The sequence below is a fragment of the Acomys russatus genome, chromosome 29 (genome assembly GCF_903995435.1).
Source record: "Acomys russatus chromosome 29, mAcoRus1.1, whole genome shotgun sequence".
Taxonomy (NCBI): domain Eukaryota; kingdom Metazoa; phylum Chordata; class Mammalia; order Rodentia; family Muridae; genus Acomys; species Acomys russatus.
In genome coordinates, this window is record NC_067165.1 from 8,283,943 (window position 1) to 8,302,877 (window position 18,935).

The 18,935-nt window shown below is 36.7% G+C and overlaps 1 protein-coding gene across 1 annotated transcript in view; it reads left to right on the top strand.

Moving 5' to 3' along the window:
* Nucleotides 1-18,935, top strand: part of Faf1 (Fas associated factor 1) — a 296,484-nt gene that overhangs the window by 170,419 nt on the left and 107,130 nt on the right. Inside the window, exons 10-12 of the mRNA XM_051171269.1 lie at nt 2,450-2,576; nt 3,502-3,565; nt 4,452-4,533. Coding sequence (XP_051027226.1) covers nt 2,450-2,576; nt 3,502-3,565; nt 4,452-4,533 — 273 coding nt within the window. The remainder of the gene's footprint in view (nt 1-2,449; nt 2,577-3,501; nt 3,566-4,451; nt 4,534-18,935) is intronic.

Consider the following 18,935-nt stretch of genomic DNA (forward strand, 5'->3'; position numbering starts at 1 on the left):
ATCTATTTTCATCAGCAAACATTAAAGGGGGGAAAAGATTGTTTATCTCATTTTTTAGGAAAAAAAAAAAAAGCTTTTTCTAACCTGTTAGGTAGCTGATAAGAAAATATGAAGAGATTGGTAGTTCCTTATACATAATTAAGTAGCTCATTCTTGCAGATACTTCAATAATTCATATTTGAAATATACTTTTTTTTCAATAAAATTGGCTTTTAGATACCTCCATTCGAAGAGGCTGCATGTGCATGGCTCCGTTTTCTGAGATCCTAAGGCAATTCCGTGGCTTGTGTGGAAACTGCACACTGTGTCATAGAGAAAATTACTGCCATTGTTTATGAAGTGAGGCTCTGAGGTTATAAGAAGTAGCATTGAAGACTCCATTTGGAGAAACACAGTAGATATAAGGCAATATGAGAAAGGAAGGAAGGTAGAAAGGAAGGAAGGAAGGAAGCAAGCAGTATATATGGGGTATCGCCTACTAACACTTTTCTGCCATGTGTTCCTCAACCTTCATTCTTTTTTTTTTTTTTTTTTTTTAATTTTATTTATTTATTATTTATACAGTATTCTGCCCCCATGTGTGCCTGCATGCCAGAAGAGGGCACCAGATCCCATTACAGATGGTTGTGAGCCACCATGTGGTTGCTGGGAATTGAACTCAGGACCTTTGGAAGAGCAGGCAGTGCTCTTAACCTCTGAGCCACCTCTCCAGCCCCTCAACCTTCATTCTTAAATTGATGTTTCTTGGAGTGGTGATGACTACTACGCAAAACAAAGTAGGCACTAAGATGGTAGCCTAGCTAGTGGAAGCTCTCAGGATGTTTTCAGTTTAATGCTTGGTGTCTTTCTACTTGTTTGTGAATGTGACTAGAGATTGGAAAAAAAAATATGCAGTATACTTCATAGATTTTGAGCTTTTGGTTCTTTAAGCATGAAAATTATGGTACCTTCATGTTATAGATATTTGACTGGATAAAACACACAGAGAATTCAAAGGCATCCTATACAGTGGTTCTTAGTCTTCCTAATGCTGCAACCTTTTAATACAGTTCCTTGTGTTGTGGTGACCCCTTAGCTTTAACTTTATTTTTGTTGTTACTTCATGACTGTAATTTTGTTGCTGATATCAATTGTAAATATCTGATACTCAGATGGTCTTAGGCAACCCGTATAAAAGGGTCATTGGACCCCTTTGGTTGGAAACGGCTGATCTTACAGATGTTTATCTTATTGTGTTGTTTTAAAGAGGATCTCTACCACATTGTTATAAAATTAGCAAGGTTGTCAGAGGATACAGGCTCTTGAAACCAAGTCTGAGGAATTAAATTTCCTCCCTAGCACCCACATGGTGGAAGAAGAGAGCTGACTTTCAGAGTTTGTTCTCTGACCTCCAGATATGTACCATGGTACATGCATGTGCCCACACACAGAGATAGATAGATAGATAGATAGATAGATAGATAGATAGATAGATAGATAGATAATTTTTTTAAATGGGAAAGGGTTTTGAATTTTTTAAATGTGTCATACATTAACCTAGGAGGAGATCTTAACTGTAGAACAAAATTCTAAGGTTAAGATTAGGGTTATATGTAAGAGTAAGGCTTTTACAGTAGATAGTAGAATCCTAAGATATTTCAGCAGTACCCAGCTATCAAATGGATACAGAGAAGAAAAGGCAGGGTAGCAACATTATAAAGGCACTTGCTGCCACATCTGATGATCTGAGTTTGTTCCCAGAACCCACAGAGTAGAAGGAGAGAACTGAACCAGCTCCTGCAAGTTGCCCTCTGAGCCAAACACACACACACACACACACACACACACACACACACACACACACACACACCTACCTACACACAATATAATAATCTGGTTTTTCCTAGTAAGTACTTACTTTAAGTTAAACTCTTTTGGATAGATAGGTTCTGTTACTTTATAAATTAAGTACGTAACACCATACTTTAGAAGGTAAAAATGTAAGAAAAACTTTTATTAAGTTATTTATTTGCTTTACATCCTGATTGCAGCTTCTCCCTCTGCTCCTCCCCTCCTCACTCACCCACCCTTCCTTTTCTTCTCCTCAGAAAAGGGGGGTTCTCCATTGATATCAACCAGCCTTGGCATATCAAGTTGCTGTAAGACTGGGCACATACTCTACTGAGGGCTGGGTGAGGCAGCGCAGTTAGGAAAATGGAATCCAAAGGCAGACAACAGGCACAGAGAGGCCCCTGCTCCCGCTTTCAGAGTCCCGCATGAAGACTGGGCTGCACAACTGTTACATATGTGCAAAGGGCCTAGGTCTGCCCCATGCATGCTTTCTGGTTGGCATTTCAGTCTCTATGAGCCCCTATGGGCCCAGGTTAGTTGATTCTATAGGTTTTCTTGGGGTGTCTTTGACCTCTCTGGCTCCTTCAATCTGTATCTAATCAAGAGTTTCCTTAAATAGCAAAGCACGGACGTTCATATGGTTAGTGATAGTGATGGAGACGACTTTGAAGATGCTTCTGAATTTGGAGTGGATGACGGAGAAGTATTTGGCATGGCATCATCTGCCCTGAGAAAATCTCCAATGAGTGAGTATTCGTGGCTCTTTGGGATAAGCATTACAGTTCTCCCTTCTAGTACAAAACTTAGAAAGAATAGTACACTTAAAAACCTGTTCCTGACCTTTAAGCTTACAGAGGTTAAAACATAACAGGTGAACATGCTTCATTATAACCAGAGTCTGTTGAGTTTGATTTTACTAAGCCTTCAGATTTCCAAAGCACTAGTAAAAATGACAAAATTATGTGTAGTAAGCATTTCAGTGTGTGGTTAGTTAGTCCCCATTCTGTTTCTTTTCATCTTAGAACTTAATTAACAAGCAGCCATACTTTCTGTTGCTAGAAATTTTTCCCCATGTGTCAAAGATGTCAGTGTGAAGATGAATAGTGATACTACCTTTTAATGCATTGTTCGTATCCATTTTTAGAAGGAAAAAAGTAGAATATATGTGCCGTCTTTCTCATTTTCATTTATGAGATGCATGATAGAGAATAAGAAAGGATGCCATATACAAAGTGATTTCTAAAGTAGTGGCTTGTTCACTCTGTAAAATTAAGTGCTCCCTTTGGTAAAGATTGATACAATATTTACATAAAGTTGGCAATTAGTCTTTAAAATACTTTCAAATATATAATTTAATCACAAGGTATCTTTTCTAAGAAACTATTGAAATCCTAATTGACACTGACACATAATTTAGATGTTTAATAGGATTGTATCTCTTCATTGGAATTTTCTTAAAGATTCCTTTTTTAAAATTCTGCTTGATAAAATCTTCTAATGAATGTTAAAACTGTCCCGTCAGATATATCACAGAAGATAAAATTAATTTTATTTCCTCTTTATTGATTAAATATATTTCTTATATGTGGGATTAGATGTTATGTGGTTTGTTTTTTGTGTCTATTTGTTTTGTTTTTTTTGTTTTTGTTTTTTCTTTTGTTTGTTTTTTAGTGCCAGAAAACGCAGAAAATGAAGGAGATGCCTTATTACAATTTACAGCAGAGTTTTCTTCAAGGTAGGGTTAGGATATTAACTATAAAATTGATGTTCTCTTATATTAATGTGATTTTTTTGTGTGCAATGTTAATTACAAATTGTTTAAAAATTTTCCTTCGAGCATTCAAAGGATTTAATTATCAATTCATACAGTACTAATAGAGAAAGCCGTACTTTTCAGTGTGATGTAACTAATAAACAATTTGTGGCAATGCAGAAATGTGTTCAGTTTATCCCTGTATCTTAGGAGATGTTTAATAGATGGGTGACTCCTGTAGTATCTTATGGTCCTCAAAGGACCAAGATATATCATACTAAATTTAATCACTTATCCAATATTATATTAAAAGATACTTAACCTTTAAATGTAAGTGAAATTTTTTAACTTTGTTTTTTTGACTCTTCAGCAATTATCTAAGGCTTTTAGTAAGTTCTTCATATAGTTTGGAGTCTACAGAACTGTGTAAAGAGACTAATTTTTACTATTATATAAATGATATTCCTCTTTTAATTTTATTTTTCTGCTAATACTATAATATGGAAACCTTGTAAGAATTAGTTTTCCTCTTCTGTGATTGAATTCTCAAATAAATAAATGAACTAAAATAAGAAAAATTTAATGTAACTCTAAAATCTGATGAAATTAAGTAACCAAGAACCAAGAAGTGCTTCCTATAACATAGTTTCATGACTGTGTATATATATATATATTTGTTGTTAAACATTCCAGTGTTCTAATTTTTTTTAATTTACAAATCTCATTCAGGCATAAAAGAAACTATTTGGTGTTTGGAATGTACTACATAGTAGCCACAATATTTACAGACCAGTCATTGATTCAGTTTGTGAGACTTTGGCATGAATTTCAAACATTTCTTTATTAATATACATAATTTTTCCTATAGATATGGTGACTGTCATCCTGTATTTTTTATTGGCTCATTAGAAGCTGCTTTCCAAGAGGCCTTCTATGTGAAAGCCCGAGACGTAAGTCCAGTCTTATGTATTTTGATTAAAATTGTACTGTTACTGGTTTACTACTTCATCTGAGACAGTATTTCTGAGATAGATATTTTTTACAGTCTTTTGAGATTGACATCTTGATTTTGTTTCTATTATTCTATGAATCTACTCTTCACCAAGTTGCCTATTTCCATTGGGGTAATATATAATGTTGTCTTTCCAGAAGGACTTACAGCCTGGGGCTTAGTGGGGTTGGTGACAAGCTTACAAGGAACCAGACTATATGTTTATATTGTTGTCAGTTATATGAATGAAACCTTCCTGATATAAATTTCTCCTTGGCTTTTTCCAAAGTGCTTTTAAGTAGCCCCCATTCATCTGTGAGAACGACAGCCTGATGTCCCTAGTGCATGTCTCAGACCTTGTAGTGCCAAGTGTACAGGTTCAGCATCCTTAATCTAAAAAGCATAACCCAAATTGCTTCAAAGTACAGTTTTTTTCTGACACATGAGTCTCAAAACTTTTGAATTTCCAATATTTAAATTAGAAGCAATAAAACAATAAAGGTTGCAAATACTCCAAAATTTAAAGGAACTAAAAATATCCCAACATACTTCTAGCCCAAGCACTTTTTTTTTTTTTTTTTTAAAGACAGGGTTTCTCTGTGTAGCCTTCACTGTCCTGGACTCACTTTGTAGACCAGGCTGGACTCGAACTCATAGAGATCCAACTGCCTCTGTCTCTTTGAGTGCTGAGATTATAGGCATGTGCCGCAGGGCCCAGCTCCGAAGCACTATTCATAGTAGCTACCTATTCACACAGTTCTGTAATAAGGTGGCAGGTTGCTGTTTGTTTTTTTGTTTGTGAGCTGGTGCTGTTCTTGTTTTGCCTTGGGTTTTTGTGTGTGTGATTTGATGGTTTGAGTTGTTTGCTTGTTCTTGGTATGCTGTGAATTATGCCTACTTCCTGTGTGCTAGGCAGAGAATTCTACTAGACTGTAGCCCCAGCAGCACCTCCCACCCTTTTAACTTTTAACTTGAAGAAAATGTCTAACAGCATTATCAAACTACCCTCATCTCACTCTTGTGGCCCAGGCTGACCTTAAACCAATATCTCTCACCCGTTTTTAATTCTAATTTATAAATTAAATTAAGGATACTGAGAGTAAGAACAGCTAACTAGGAATTGGAGAGATGGCTCCACAGTTAAGAATGTGTACTATTCTTGTAGAGGAGTAGAGTTTGGATTCCAGCACCCGTATTAGATATCTTTTACTCAGCCAATGATAAAATAAAACAATTACAGCAATACTCTATGTCCAAAATTAAGTAAGTATATGTTTTTCTCTCAGAATACTTTTATGTATTCACCTTTTCACTTAAGGGATACATTTAACAGCACTTTTGAACAATTAGCATCGCTAGTCTTGTTCTTTAGGGATCATCATGAAATAAGAAAGGGTTATGAAGATAAGCACTCAAGTGCAGTGCCAGTCCAGCTTCCATCTAAGAGAACTGCGGTATTACCAGTGGGCAGATATTATATGCAGCATCGGTTCTCTGAACAAAGAGATGATCCAGAAAGCCTTCTGTCTCTGCCTTCCTGTCACAGCGGTTTGCCCAGCCTTTTCACATGGGTGCCAGAGACCAAACTCCTGTGGTGCACAGCCATCTCTGTATTTATATTTTGATGATGAATTTTTATTTTAATTACTCTCAGATTGAAAATGGAAAATAGTAACTGGAACAGAAAATAATAAAAACTGCATTATTTAGATAGAACTAAGGATGTAACTTACTGGTAGGGTCTATGCTTAGTGTACTCAAGGTCCTAGCATTGACCCCCTCAGCCGATACATATACACCATTATTTTTATTCAACAAATAGTTTAAAATTTTATATATACTTTTATTGCTTATAACAAGTAAGCTTTTGCAGTTTAAAATTTTAAACTTCACAGAAACATTTAGGATATCTTATATATTTGTTAAGTTTTGATGAAACCATTTCAAAGCAAATTATTGCTTCTAAGAACTGAAGCATGCATTTTGCAAAACAATGAAGTTTTCCTATTTAACCATAATATAATACAGTTATCACTTAAAATAAGATAAATAATAATTCCAAAATTTCAGTTCCCTAGTAAGCATAAATACTTTTTCAATTTCATTTCAAGAGTTTCTATACATATCTCACACATTACCGCTTTAAATGCAGATGCTTAAATATGGAGTTTATTGCCAACAAAAGAACTTTTATTAAATTGTCATGTAGATTTATTCAGACTGATAATCTCTGGAGGAATATAAGCTCTTGTTTATTAACTCCTGGATATTTCTAATGAAACAGTTGGTCGTTTGCTTTTATTAGTGTCTAGATATTTTAGCAGAGGCAAATCACTGATACACATAATTAAAATGTTTTGCTTATTAGAGTCATATCAAAATTTATTAACTTCTCAGGACTGCTAAATTGTATTTATCCTTATCTTTTTATTCAATCAGGTCTTTTTTCTTTGTTCATTTCCCTTTTCCAATTTAGTTAATGGATGGTTTATTACATTTTTCTGAGCTCAAGAACAACTACATAGTAGATAAATTGTTCAAAATTAATCCTAATCAGTATACTTTTTACAATCATCAGATAGCTTTACTTTTTGGGGGCAGCAGGAAGCCCATACTTGCTTAGAACTCCCAATCTTCCTGCCTGTGCCTCCCAACAGGCATACGCCACTATGCCCATGTAGTTTTTTGGTACAACATATGAATAGTAATACTGCTTCATATTTCTAGATAGTATGTGGTTTATAAATCATTTTCCTGAACACTGTGATCAGTTAGTGAGATGGGAATATTATTTAGCATTTGATATTTCCATTTTAAATGTGAGAAAACTCAGAAAAATGGTATTACTTTTTCAGAGGTGCATCAGTACTGTTTGGAGCCAGTTAAGAGTTTATGCATTCCACCAGGCACGTAGGGTTTGTTCTGCACCATGCCGTGCGGAGTCTGAGCTGCCTGTGCTGTGCTGCAGGGCTGTTAGCAAAGCCCAGCTCTGTTCTTCAGATTTCACATGTCCAAGTTAGGACAAATACGTTTTAAAATTTCTCAATCATTTTTAAGAAAATAATTTGTTAGTATTCAGACATTCTAAGGCAAGTGTGACTGTTACTGTGGCACTTTGCCTAAATTTCTGTCATCTTAAATATCATGTTTAATTTAAACTTTAGAATGCACAGTAATTTTACCAGGGCAACAGATGAGCCTCAAGCACCAGCTTTCTTCACTTGAATTGAGAAATTGAGTTCCAAGAGTAAATAAAAACAAGATTGAAGGTTTAAATCCTCTACTAGGCTTTTTGAACTTATATACTCATTAAATGTTTATTGGAGTGCTGGGATTACAAAGGATTTAGGAAGCTTCATCAACTGGTATATAGTTAATCACTAAGTAAAACACTACATTTGATAAAGTGTTTCTCACGATGCCCATTCAATCCATCTTAATGAAAACTGCTTCCAACTGACTTCATTTGAGTGCACTTGTAGGTAAGAGGGTTCAGTTCTTTCTGCCTATTCCTGAGGACTTTACAGTACTGCTAAAGCAGACCCAGTTTATTATGGATTCTTATATTTCTTCTGACTGTGATACACCTTTATCAGTTTTAGAACCTTTCTTGCTTTTAACTATGAAGGATGATCATCCAGTTAAGAGTAATAAATAGTTCTCACATGTCTACTTGGTGTCTGGGGTACAGAGATTTCCTTACAAATTCAGAGTTTGGCCAGTAATACAAGACAATATAAACAGATCCATATTGTACAGTGTGACTTAAAAGCATTGTAGGGAAGTTCTAGTGAAGGTTTTTAGAGGAGATAACATGATTCGGAGTCTCAAGTGAGGTGGGATTTCACATTGTAGCCCAGGTAGGTCTCAAACTTGAGACCCTCCTCCTTCAGCGGATATTGCAGGCATGTGGCACTACACCAAGCTCTCACCCGAATCTTAGATAAACACATACTTGAGAAAATAACAGAATTCTGGAAGAATTGGAGATTTTAAAGATCGGCCATTAAAAAGAGAAACCTACAAACAGCTTGATGTTATTGAGACAAAACCCAAAGAGCTGGCTATAGTTACATTGCAGGTATAAAGCAGGGAAGAGCAGTGGACTCAGTCCTTAGTGAAGTTTTCCGGAGTTACCCTTAACAGTTCCATAATTATTTGGAGAGTTTTTGAAAATGATTCTTATGATAATACCCTATCTCTCCTTCTGCTGCCCCAATGACTTTTCTTGTACTGTAACCACAGAATGTACCTTGAAGAATGATTGGAGATTTGTAGTTGATTTAAAATACCAAAGCAATAAAATCCCCCTGGCAGAGCTCTTCTCTCCTGTGAAGGGGTGCTGCTTTTCCAGGCATGCCCTTGATATCAGTAATCCTGTTGCAGTGCCTAAGTCTGATTTCACACTCAGGACTTTTTTTCCTAAATGTTTTGCATTACTTAAGGAAACCAGTGCCCAAGTCCCTGTTTTCACTTAGTAGCTCTGTTACAACCCCCACTCCCCAGCCACCAAAAAACAAACAAACAAAAAAACAAAAAAACCCAAAAAAACAAAAAAATAAAGAAAAACATAAACCAGCATACAGCCTGTCTAGCCTCCACGAAGGGCAGCAGAATGACAATGATAGTGGTATCTACTTTATGTGATGGCTTGAGAATTAATTGGAATGTTCTCCATAAGTACCCAGGACAGTTTGTGGTAAATTTGAGAAAGATTTAAAATAACAGAACCAGCTTTCTCATTGACTTGATGGGATATCTCTGACAGTTACTTCAGGCCTTCCAGACCCTGTGTGGACACCCCAACTTCAGGTGGAAAACTTCCCATTGTTTCTTTATCTCATTTTTATTATATTTATTTTTTTAATTGGCTAATATTTAGGTACTACTGTTTCTACTGCCTCAGTCTACAAGAAATCTGAATGTCATCACTGATTAGTATCTTGTAAGAAAAAATTAATTCCATACAATTCTGAGGTTACAGCTTTAGTTAATGAGTCTTCCACATTCTGTCATTGAGAAAACCCAGCGAACTGACTTTTCTGCTTTGAAACATATACCTAGTCTGCTTATTTTGTTTGTTTCCCTGCCACCTATGAAATTTAAAATTTTTTCTATTAAGTCCTTAAAGACAGAAACAGTGTCTTACAATTTTCAATATATAAATATTGTTTGGTATATACAGTAATAATAATAAAGATGCTTTTTTTTTTCCTTTTTCTTTCAGACAAGGTTTCTCTGTGTAGCCTTGACTGCCCTGGTCTCGCTTTGTAGACCAGGCTGGCCTTGAACTCACAGAGATCCGCCTGCCTCTGCCTCCCAAGTGTGCCACCAGCACTCAGCAATATAGATGCATTTAAATTTAAAATAAAAGTTACCATGTAAATGTGTATTTAGAAATAAAAATTATTAATTAAATTAGAAACTAAAAGAGATGATTACAAATCTATAACCCTGTAACAGCACTGAAAAGCTGGTTCATTTGATAAAAGTTCCTGCTGCTAAAGCATGAAGACCTAAGTTCACATCTCAAACACCCATCTCAAAACTGAGGGGCTGCTCTTGTGCATCTCTAGGCCCAGCAGTGAGGAGACGCTGACAGGTAGGTCCCTGGGGTTCCTTAGCCAGCTAGCCTTGCTGAGTCAGTGACACGCTCCAGGTTAAATGAAGGACTGTCCTAAAAATTAAGGTGGAGAGTGATTGAAGAAGACACCAATATTGACACCAACTCCAGCTGCTGCATACATATGTGTGTGCATATCTATAAATAAAAATACACACAGAGCACACAAAAAGCTGATGCATGCTGGGCATGGTGCTATATGCCTTTAATCTCAGCACTCCAGAGGCAAAGGCAGAGGCAGGCAGCTCTCCAAGTTCAGTGCTAACTGGGCGTACGTACTGTGTTTCAGGTCATGATGATAGCAGTTCTAAAAGACAAACACAGCATTAAGTGCCTGCATTTAAAAAAAAAAAAAAAACTTTGGGGGCATCTCATGCTGGCAACTTAATAGCCCCCTTGAAAGCTCTAGAGCAAAAAGAAGTCACACACAAAAGGAGTAGAAAGCAAGAAATAAACTCAGGGCTGAAATCAATAAAATAGAAATAAACAAAAAATTACAAAGAATCAATGAAACATAGAGTTGGTTCTTTGTGAATAATCATTAAGATTGACAAACCCTTATCCATATTAACCAAAAGGTGGAGAGAGAATATCCAAGCTAACAAAGTTAGCAGCAAGAAGGAGACATAGCAGCAGACACTGAGGAAATCCAGATAGTCATAAGGACATATTTTATAAACCTGTACTTACCAAAGTTAAAGCAAGATCAGATAACTACTTGAAACAGACCTAGAACCCTAGTGAAATTGAAGTAGTAATGCAAAGTCTCCCAACCAAAAAAGAAAAGAAACAAACAAAAAACAACAATGAAAAGTCTCCCAACCAAAAAAGAAAAGAAAAACAAACAAAACGACAACAACAAAACAGGGCCAAGTGTTTTTTTTGTGCAAAACCATTTTTTAAAGAAGAGTAAATGCCAATACTCCTCAAATTATTCCACAAAATAGAAACAAAAGAAACATTGCCCAATTCATCTTATGAAGCCAGTTACTCTGATACCCAAGCCATATAATGAGCCAACAAAGAAACAATAACATACCAATTTCCCTTATGAACATAGACGAAAAAATATTCAATAAAATACTTGCAACACAGAATCTATGAATACATCAAAAAGATTATCCACCATGATCAAGTAAGCTTCATCCCACATATGCAGGGATAGTTCAACATACATAAATCATATATTATTGTAATCTACCATTGTAATCTGCCATATTAACATAGTGAAGGACAAAAAAACAACACATGATCATCTCATTACATGCAGAAAAGTCCTATGACAAAATCCAACATTCCTTAATGATTTTAAAAGGGGGGAGGGGCGTGTTTAATTAAGGCCTGGCAATGTAGTTCATGTCTGCAATCTTAATTTTTAGGAGGCGGATATAGGAAGGTTAGGAGTGTATGGTTTTACTAAAATATGAAGTGAGTTTAGCTATAGCCTTGTATAGTGTACATATACACTAAAGCTGACGTGTCTTATACGAACACAGCCATACCAATAAAATATGCTGTTCTATAATTATTAGGTGTTTTTACTAAAGCAGTGTGTTAGCACCATTTAGACTATGTCATTCTTCTCCTTGGCTATGAATTCTAATTAAAACTGTAATCATTATAGTGCTCATATCGCAGTTAGTGTTTAAAATTAGTCAAAGTATATTAGCTTTATGATATGCTTGTTTAAAGTCTTCTTCCTAGTTTAGTATGATTTAAGCATCTTTGATGTAGTTTGCTTTCAGTAGGCAAACATTACAAATATCAGACAAATTTGGATTTGAAACTAATGTATACACTCTTCTATTTTCTCAGAATTGCTGCTGAAAAGACCATTGTAATGAACCTACCTTGGTATTATGAGCCCATTTCTTTACTAATGGATACATTATCCGAATACAATGTTAGTGAAGATCTGTTGACTTGTTTAATTAGTACTTAGATACAAGTAAGAGACCAGGAGAGCTAAAACAGATGTTTGTGGAGACAGAGCATAGAATCCCATGAACACCAGCAAAAGATTTTTTGCTGTTGTTACTGCTACTAAGCAGTGAAAAATTTTGATATTGTCAGAACTATAATACAGGAATGAGTGATATAGTAGCAATTTGTGGAAGGTACTAGAAAGAGAAATCAGAGGCAAGGAAACTAATCTGTACATGTTTATATGTAGCTGTGTCAACAATTACGTGCATTAATAGTGTCATGTAGTTCACAAACTTTCTGGCCTTAAGTATCACAGCCTGTTTTCTTCTGAGCTTTTCCTTTCTATATATATGTATCTTTTTTGTTTTTTCAAGACAGAATTTCTCTGTGTACCCCTGACTGTCCTGAAACTCTGTAGACCAGGCTGGCTTCAAACTCACAGAGATCTGCCTGCTTCTGCCTCCTGAGTGCTGGGATTAAAGGTGTGCGCCACCACTGCCAGGCTACACATATCTTATAATGCAAGTGGGCCAGCATCTGACGGTAAAATGACTGCATCACATGCTAGTAAGAAAATTTCTTCCTACCTTATAACATAAAAAATAATGCTGAAGTTCCCCCAATCAACAATTTCCATGCCTTCTTTTGTGTTCCTACTTGGCCTCTGAGAATGGACTCCTTCCTACTTACTAGCTGTACAATGGAGCTTCCTAAATGAACAGTCAGCCCGTCCCCTAAGTGTAAACCACACATTAGCAGGTTTTGAGACTCTGCTAGACAAAGAACTAACCCCAAGTGTATACTTTGTCTTTTTTATTTCATGGACTTGTCGTTTTCCTCAATGACTAAAGCTTTTTTGTAGGTTGAAATTAGGATAGACTTTGTTGTTTGCAAATGAAACATGTACATTAGTAAGAAAATAACCTCCGGATTTCTTCTTCCTCCAAGCCCACAGGTCTGGTCCTGGTGTGGCACATCACAGAATCTGAAACTCAGTTCTTTCTTTTGTTTTGTTTTCTTTCTTTCTTTCTTTCTTTCTTTCTTTCTTTCTTTCTTTCTTTCTTTCTTTCTTTCTTTTTTTTCTTTCTTTCTTTTCTTTCTTCTTTCTTCTTTCTTTTTTCTTTTCTTTCTTTCTTTCTTTTCTTTCTTTCTTTCTTTCTTTCTTTCTTTCTTTTTTTTCTCTCCTTTTTTTTTTTAGGTGCCAAGAATCAGGTTATGTTGTCATTCAGGATGACTGCCGGAACTCCAGCTAGCATGCCTGCTTAAAGTGTCCAGAAGCTAGAGAGCTTCATGTGCTTAACAGGGAAACTTAGTTTTCAGTTACCATGCATTGATTTATCTTAAAACAATATAAATGAAAATGAGAGGTGCTTCACCAAGGAAAAAAAGGAGACATTTAGGACCTACTAACCGTCTCTACCATGTATATTAAATGTGTGATTAAGAATTTGAGTGAGCCAGTGCACACCTGTAATCCTAATATTCAGAGGCAGGAAATTCATGAGTTCAAGTTCAGCCTGAGCTACATAGTTAGACTCTGTCTCCAAAGCAAAATCAAAGAGGGAGTAGTAGAGGGAGGCCTGGGGATGCAGCTGAGTGCTAGAGCACTTACTTAGGAAAATGAGGCCCCAGGCTTAACCCCTTCTGTGCTGAAAAAGTTATCACAGTTCACTGTAATACAGTATAATACAGCTTGCCTTTATAATCCACAATATTACCCTTCAAAATCTCTCTACCAAACAATGATGTGTTATAGCATATTTGCACACGAATCATTGTAATTCCTTTGATTTTTCAGCAAGAATGCATTATTAATATATTTTAATGAGAAATTAATTGTTAATTTATCTTCAATGCTTCACTGCTGGAATGTAGAAATAAATGAAATAGGTGAACTATGGGCTGTGGATTCTTCACACTGCCCTCTCTCGCTGTGACAGAGCAAGGGACATTTGTTACTACCTTTTAATTTGTATAAGTCACATGCATTTTATTCTGCCTATTTATCAGGCCATTATTTATTAAAGGTAGTATTAACTCTCTCAAAAGATACTCTCAGAATCAGAAAAATCCTGTTTGCCTTTGTGAGTGTGGGTGGTGGGTAGTATCAGGATCAAACAATTCTCATTCATACTGTAAAGTTACTGTACCACGAGCTATAGCTCCAGTACTTTTAAGAGATTCTTTTGTTTCTTTTATTTTTGTTGGGAGGGATTGGTTTTTGTTTTGTTTTGACACAGGGTTTCCCTGTATAGACTTGGCTGTCCAGGACTCACTTTACAGACTAGGCTGGCCTTGAACTCACAAAGATCCACTTGCCTCTGCCTCCAGGAGTGCTGGGATTACAGGCATGCACCCACTGCGCCCGGCTTTTTAAGGGGTTCTTTTCTCAGTCCTTGGTACTGCTTCCCTGTGTTCACCTTGTAGCACTGATGAAACAGGTTCTTTGCTGTGGCCTGCACTGCCTATTTCCTTGCCTCTATGCTTCCTCCCCTATCCTGGCTTGCTCCCTGAAGCCTAGCTATATCTCTATAGTTTGTTGTTAAGAGCCAGACATCTGAGCCTCTAATTTCCTTTAAAATACTTTAGTCACATGTTGGCCTTAAGCCAAGGTAATTCAGGGCCTGAGTATTAAGTATGAGCAGTGAAAGCTGGTGAAAACCTATACCTAATGAACATTTGTCAGCTTATTTTATAAAGAAAAGTTGCCTTGACTTTATCCCCCCTACTCCTCGCCCCTCCTCCACTTTCTGTCTTCCATATGACAATATTCTGTCTTCAGCATTTCAGAATGCTATTTTAACCTCTGCTTCAGGGGCTGAGAAGAAAACCGCATCAATTTGGTGTTTCTTCACCTTAGATAGCTATTTCCTTTAGAAGCTTTTCCAATTTGGTTCCTGTCTGTCTCTGAAATCATTTTTGAGAATTGAACAAGGAAATACACTTCACAATACAACATACATATGGCTCTCGAATCTTTATGTGTTTGGTTGCTTGTTTGTCGGCCAACCTTAAGTTGCTGCATAGTTGGGGCTGGCCTTGAACTCTGATCCTCCGCCCTCCACTCCCAGGTGTTGGGATTATAGTCCCTCACTACCATGCCTCACTGATGGTGGTCAGAATTAGAGGGCAGCAATTTTTGAGGGGCTCAAGGAAGGAAAGGGAAGGGAGAAAGTGATGTAATTATACTTTATTTTAAAATATGTAAAAATAATAAATATTTAAGCTTTATGAGGGCTTAAAATGTTGTCACTAGTGCCCAAATCAAGACAGAGCATATGATAAATATTCAATAAATATTTGATGAGTAAATAGTTGAATATAGCTTTAAAAAAACCAACCTAGCTAAGAGTTTTTGCAGACGGGGGGTTTGACACTCAACGTCTTTCTTGGATTTTTTTTTTTTTTTTCTTGATTGTACTAATAGCCGTCTATTTGCCAGATTATGTCCTGTGGTGGTTAGTGTTGTGAACTTGGCATGGTCTAGAATCACCTAAGATACAAGCCTCTGGAAATACTTATGAGAGATTGTCTAGATTTATTGAGGGAGGAAGACCCTCTTCATGTGTGGGCGGCAGTGTTTCATGGGCTATGGTCCTGGGCTGTGGTCCAAATGATATTTGGGTGTCTCCTGCTGCCATGTGTTCCCACAGTGCTGGGCTGGTATGTGTCTTCTAGAACTTTAAGCTGAAGTAAACCCCACGTCCCTCACTGTTTCTCAGGTTATTTGGTCAGAGCAACAACACAAGTGACTAATTAAACCTCCTCACTATTACCAGCTGGGAAAAGTAGTGAAATTTGGTCCTTTAGAGATACATGACATCCAAAAGAGAAAAGGTAATTTTTCTAAGATCTACACAGCTGGGAAGTAGTAAAGCAGGACATTGACTCCTTGCCTTTCCCCTGCTTTTACCATATGCTTAATACTGGGTTAAGTTGGATACTGGGTGAGGCCTATGAGCATCCACATACAAGAATACCACTGTGGCTTGGGATAGTGGCACACACTTTTAATCCAAGCCCTCTTGGCTGGAGAATCAGGGCTTCAAATCACCTTCCACTGTGTAGCAAGTTCAAGGGCTACTAGGTCTACATGAAACTGTCTCAAAATATTGAAAATGGGTCTGAATAGAGGGCTTAGTGGTACACTCACAGCCTGAATTAAGCACTTGAATCCACTAAGGTGGAAGGAAAGAACTGACTTCTGAGAGCTATCCTCTATCCTTTACATAAGCAATATGGAACACATGCACCTGTTAATCACACACACAAAGTAATGAGATAAATTAAATAATTAAAAAGCCAAGAACTAAAATAGAAACCTACAAATAAACATTTTGGAGACAATTGAGAAAATTTGAATACGTATTGTATTTTAGATATTAGCATAACAATATTAAATTATTTGGTGTTAGCTGGGCTATGGTGGCATACGCCTTTAATTCCAGCACTCAGGTTCTGTGAGTTCAAGGCCAGTCTGGTCTACAAAGCAAGTCCAGGACAGACAAGGCTACACAGAGAAACCCTCTGTCAAAAAACAAAACAAAACAAAAAAATTGGTTTAATCAACATAAAAACAGATGTTTTATTCTATCAGTTGTTTTTATTAATAAATTACCCATCAACTTAAAACAGGTCACAAGAGTAATAATAGTAATTTAACAGCGGAAAGGAGACAAAGTCAGATACCACATTCCTTAAAGGAAATTATTTTACACTTTAATTTCTTACATTGGAAAAAAAATCAGTCAATATTTCTCCAAATTACTTGTTGTATCAACATTAAAACCATGGAAAGGACACAGATTATACTTGAAAGCAAGCAGTCAGGTAGTATATTAGCATACTCCTCATCTTCCTGAATGTCTGCTTTTGAGATAAACATGCTACTTTTTCTTTCTTTCTCTCTCTTTCTCTTTTCTTTTCTTCCTTCTTTCTTTCTTTCCTTATTTCTTTCTTTCTTTCTTCTTTAAGATAGGGTCTCAAATAACAGGCTGGGCTTACACTTGATATATAGTTAAGGGTCATCTTGACTTCTGATTCCTAATCCTGTTGCCTCTGCTTCCTAAGTGCTTGGATTATAGACATGCACCGCCATACTTGGTTTATGTAATGTTCAGGACTGAGCTCAGGGCATGAGACATGCGAAGCAACCGAACTGTAGCTGAACACATTCCCTGCTGCTTCTTTCCATTCTAATGCTCTGTGGTTCTGTGACACTAAGTGTTAAATTTGGTAGTCACTGTAGCCCAAGGTCAAGTCATGTTCGTCTTGTCAGCTGCGCTGTTTCTGAGCATCAGCCTTAAACTGTAACTTCTAGATTTGAGTCAAGGTTTCTTTTTCTTCTTTATTCACATACTTTATGATGTGAGTTCTCTGTCTTCATGTACACCAGAAGAGGGCATCAGATCACAGATGATTTTGAGCCACCATGTGATTGCTGGGAATTGAACTCAGGACCTCTGGAAAAACAGTCAAGTGCTCTTAACCACTGAGCCATCTCTCCAGCCCCTTAACTTCTAGATTTGAAGGTGTTTGATAAACTGAAGGCATGATTAGCATCCCAGATTATCTACCAGAAGGAAAAATCCAGAGAGCTGCTTAATCTACAGACCGTTTTCATGGCTATTATTTTCCTGGTAATTGCTTTCCAATGTTTCATTGATCATTCTGGAATCTTCGTCTTTACAGTTTATTTGGTAGCCCCTACAGGCCCAATATAGTAAATAAGCATTTAATGTACTTTATTTCAAATCCTTACAGTTAGTTTTGCCTCACAGTCAGAAGGCTAGTAGATGACAGTACTGGGATTAGACCAGGGTGCTCTGTTGCTTTAAACCTAGGAAACTTCCTTACGTTGTTACCAAAGCTTAGACCACATAGTGACTGATAGTCAGAGAAAAGGTCTGCATGGGCTCCCTTTGTGGGCTTCCAGACTTCTGTCTTCTCGGCCAAGCTAAAAAAGGCAAAAACCATTTTCATTTGTTAAATATTATTACTTTTATATGGTATGACAGTTGCACTTTTTTTTTCTCACCCGTGTATCCTCTTCTCCCCCCAATACTGTAAGACAAGAGAGCTTTGTGGTATGTGTTTTATATTCTAAATGCTTAACAAATACACTCCATAAGTGTTATTGGGCTCAATTATGAATGGGATAAAGGAAAAACAGGTTATAGTAATGGAAGAATGAAACTTTTTCTTAGGCTTTTTCTGTGTATCAGATGCCCTTTCTTCATAACTGTAGTTTTTTTTTTATTAATTTGCAGTTTCTTCTCTCCTAAATGGGTTGATTTGCTAAACTCAGTTCTCTCTCTCTTTGGGCCTATGCTTAATTGAGCTCAGTAGGAGAGTCAGAAGTTTGAGCCTACAGCTTATCTTTGCCTATAATTTAATCTGATTTTTGTGTCCCACACTAAGAATATGTTCTGCTTACTTACTGTCATTGTAGCAGAGGTTAAAAAAAAAAAAAGTTTGTTCTGAAAACTTACCATGTAGGAAAAGCAAGACTAGGATGACTGAGCTTCCTCTTTGAAAGCTATTCTGGAGTGCCCTGGCCTCAAGAGTCTCTTTGGATACTCTTTTTCTCATCTTTCTCACATTCCACTTAGGACTTAAAGTGGGAATTTTAAGTGTGTTTTCCTGGCATCTCGTGTTTAACAGTGTCAGGGGTTTGTGTCCCTGGAACGAAAACTGTTTCTCCAGAGCCTTTTTTTCTCCCAGCTTCCAGTGAAAAGAGGAGTGCAGTGAGCCAGTCGCTTTCCACAAAGCAATGCTACCACAAAGGAAAGATTAAGGGTTTAGAGAGAGGT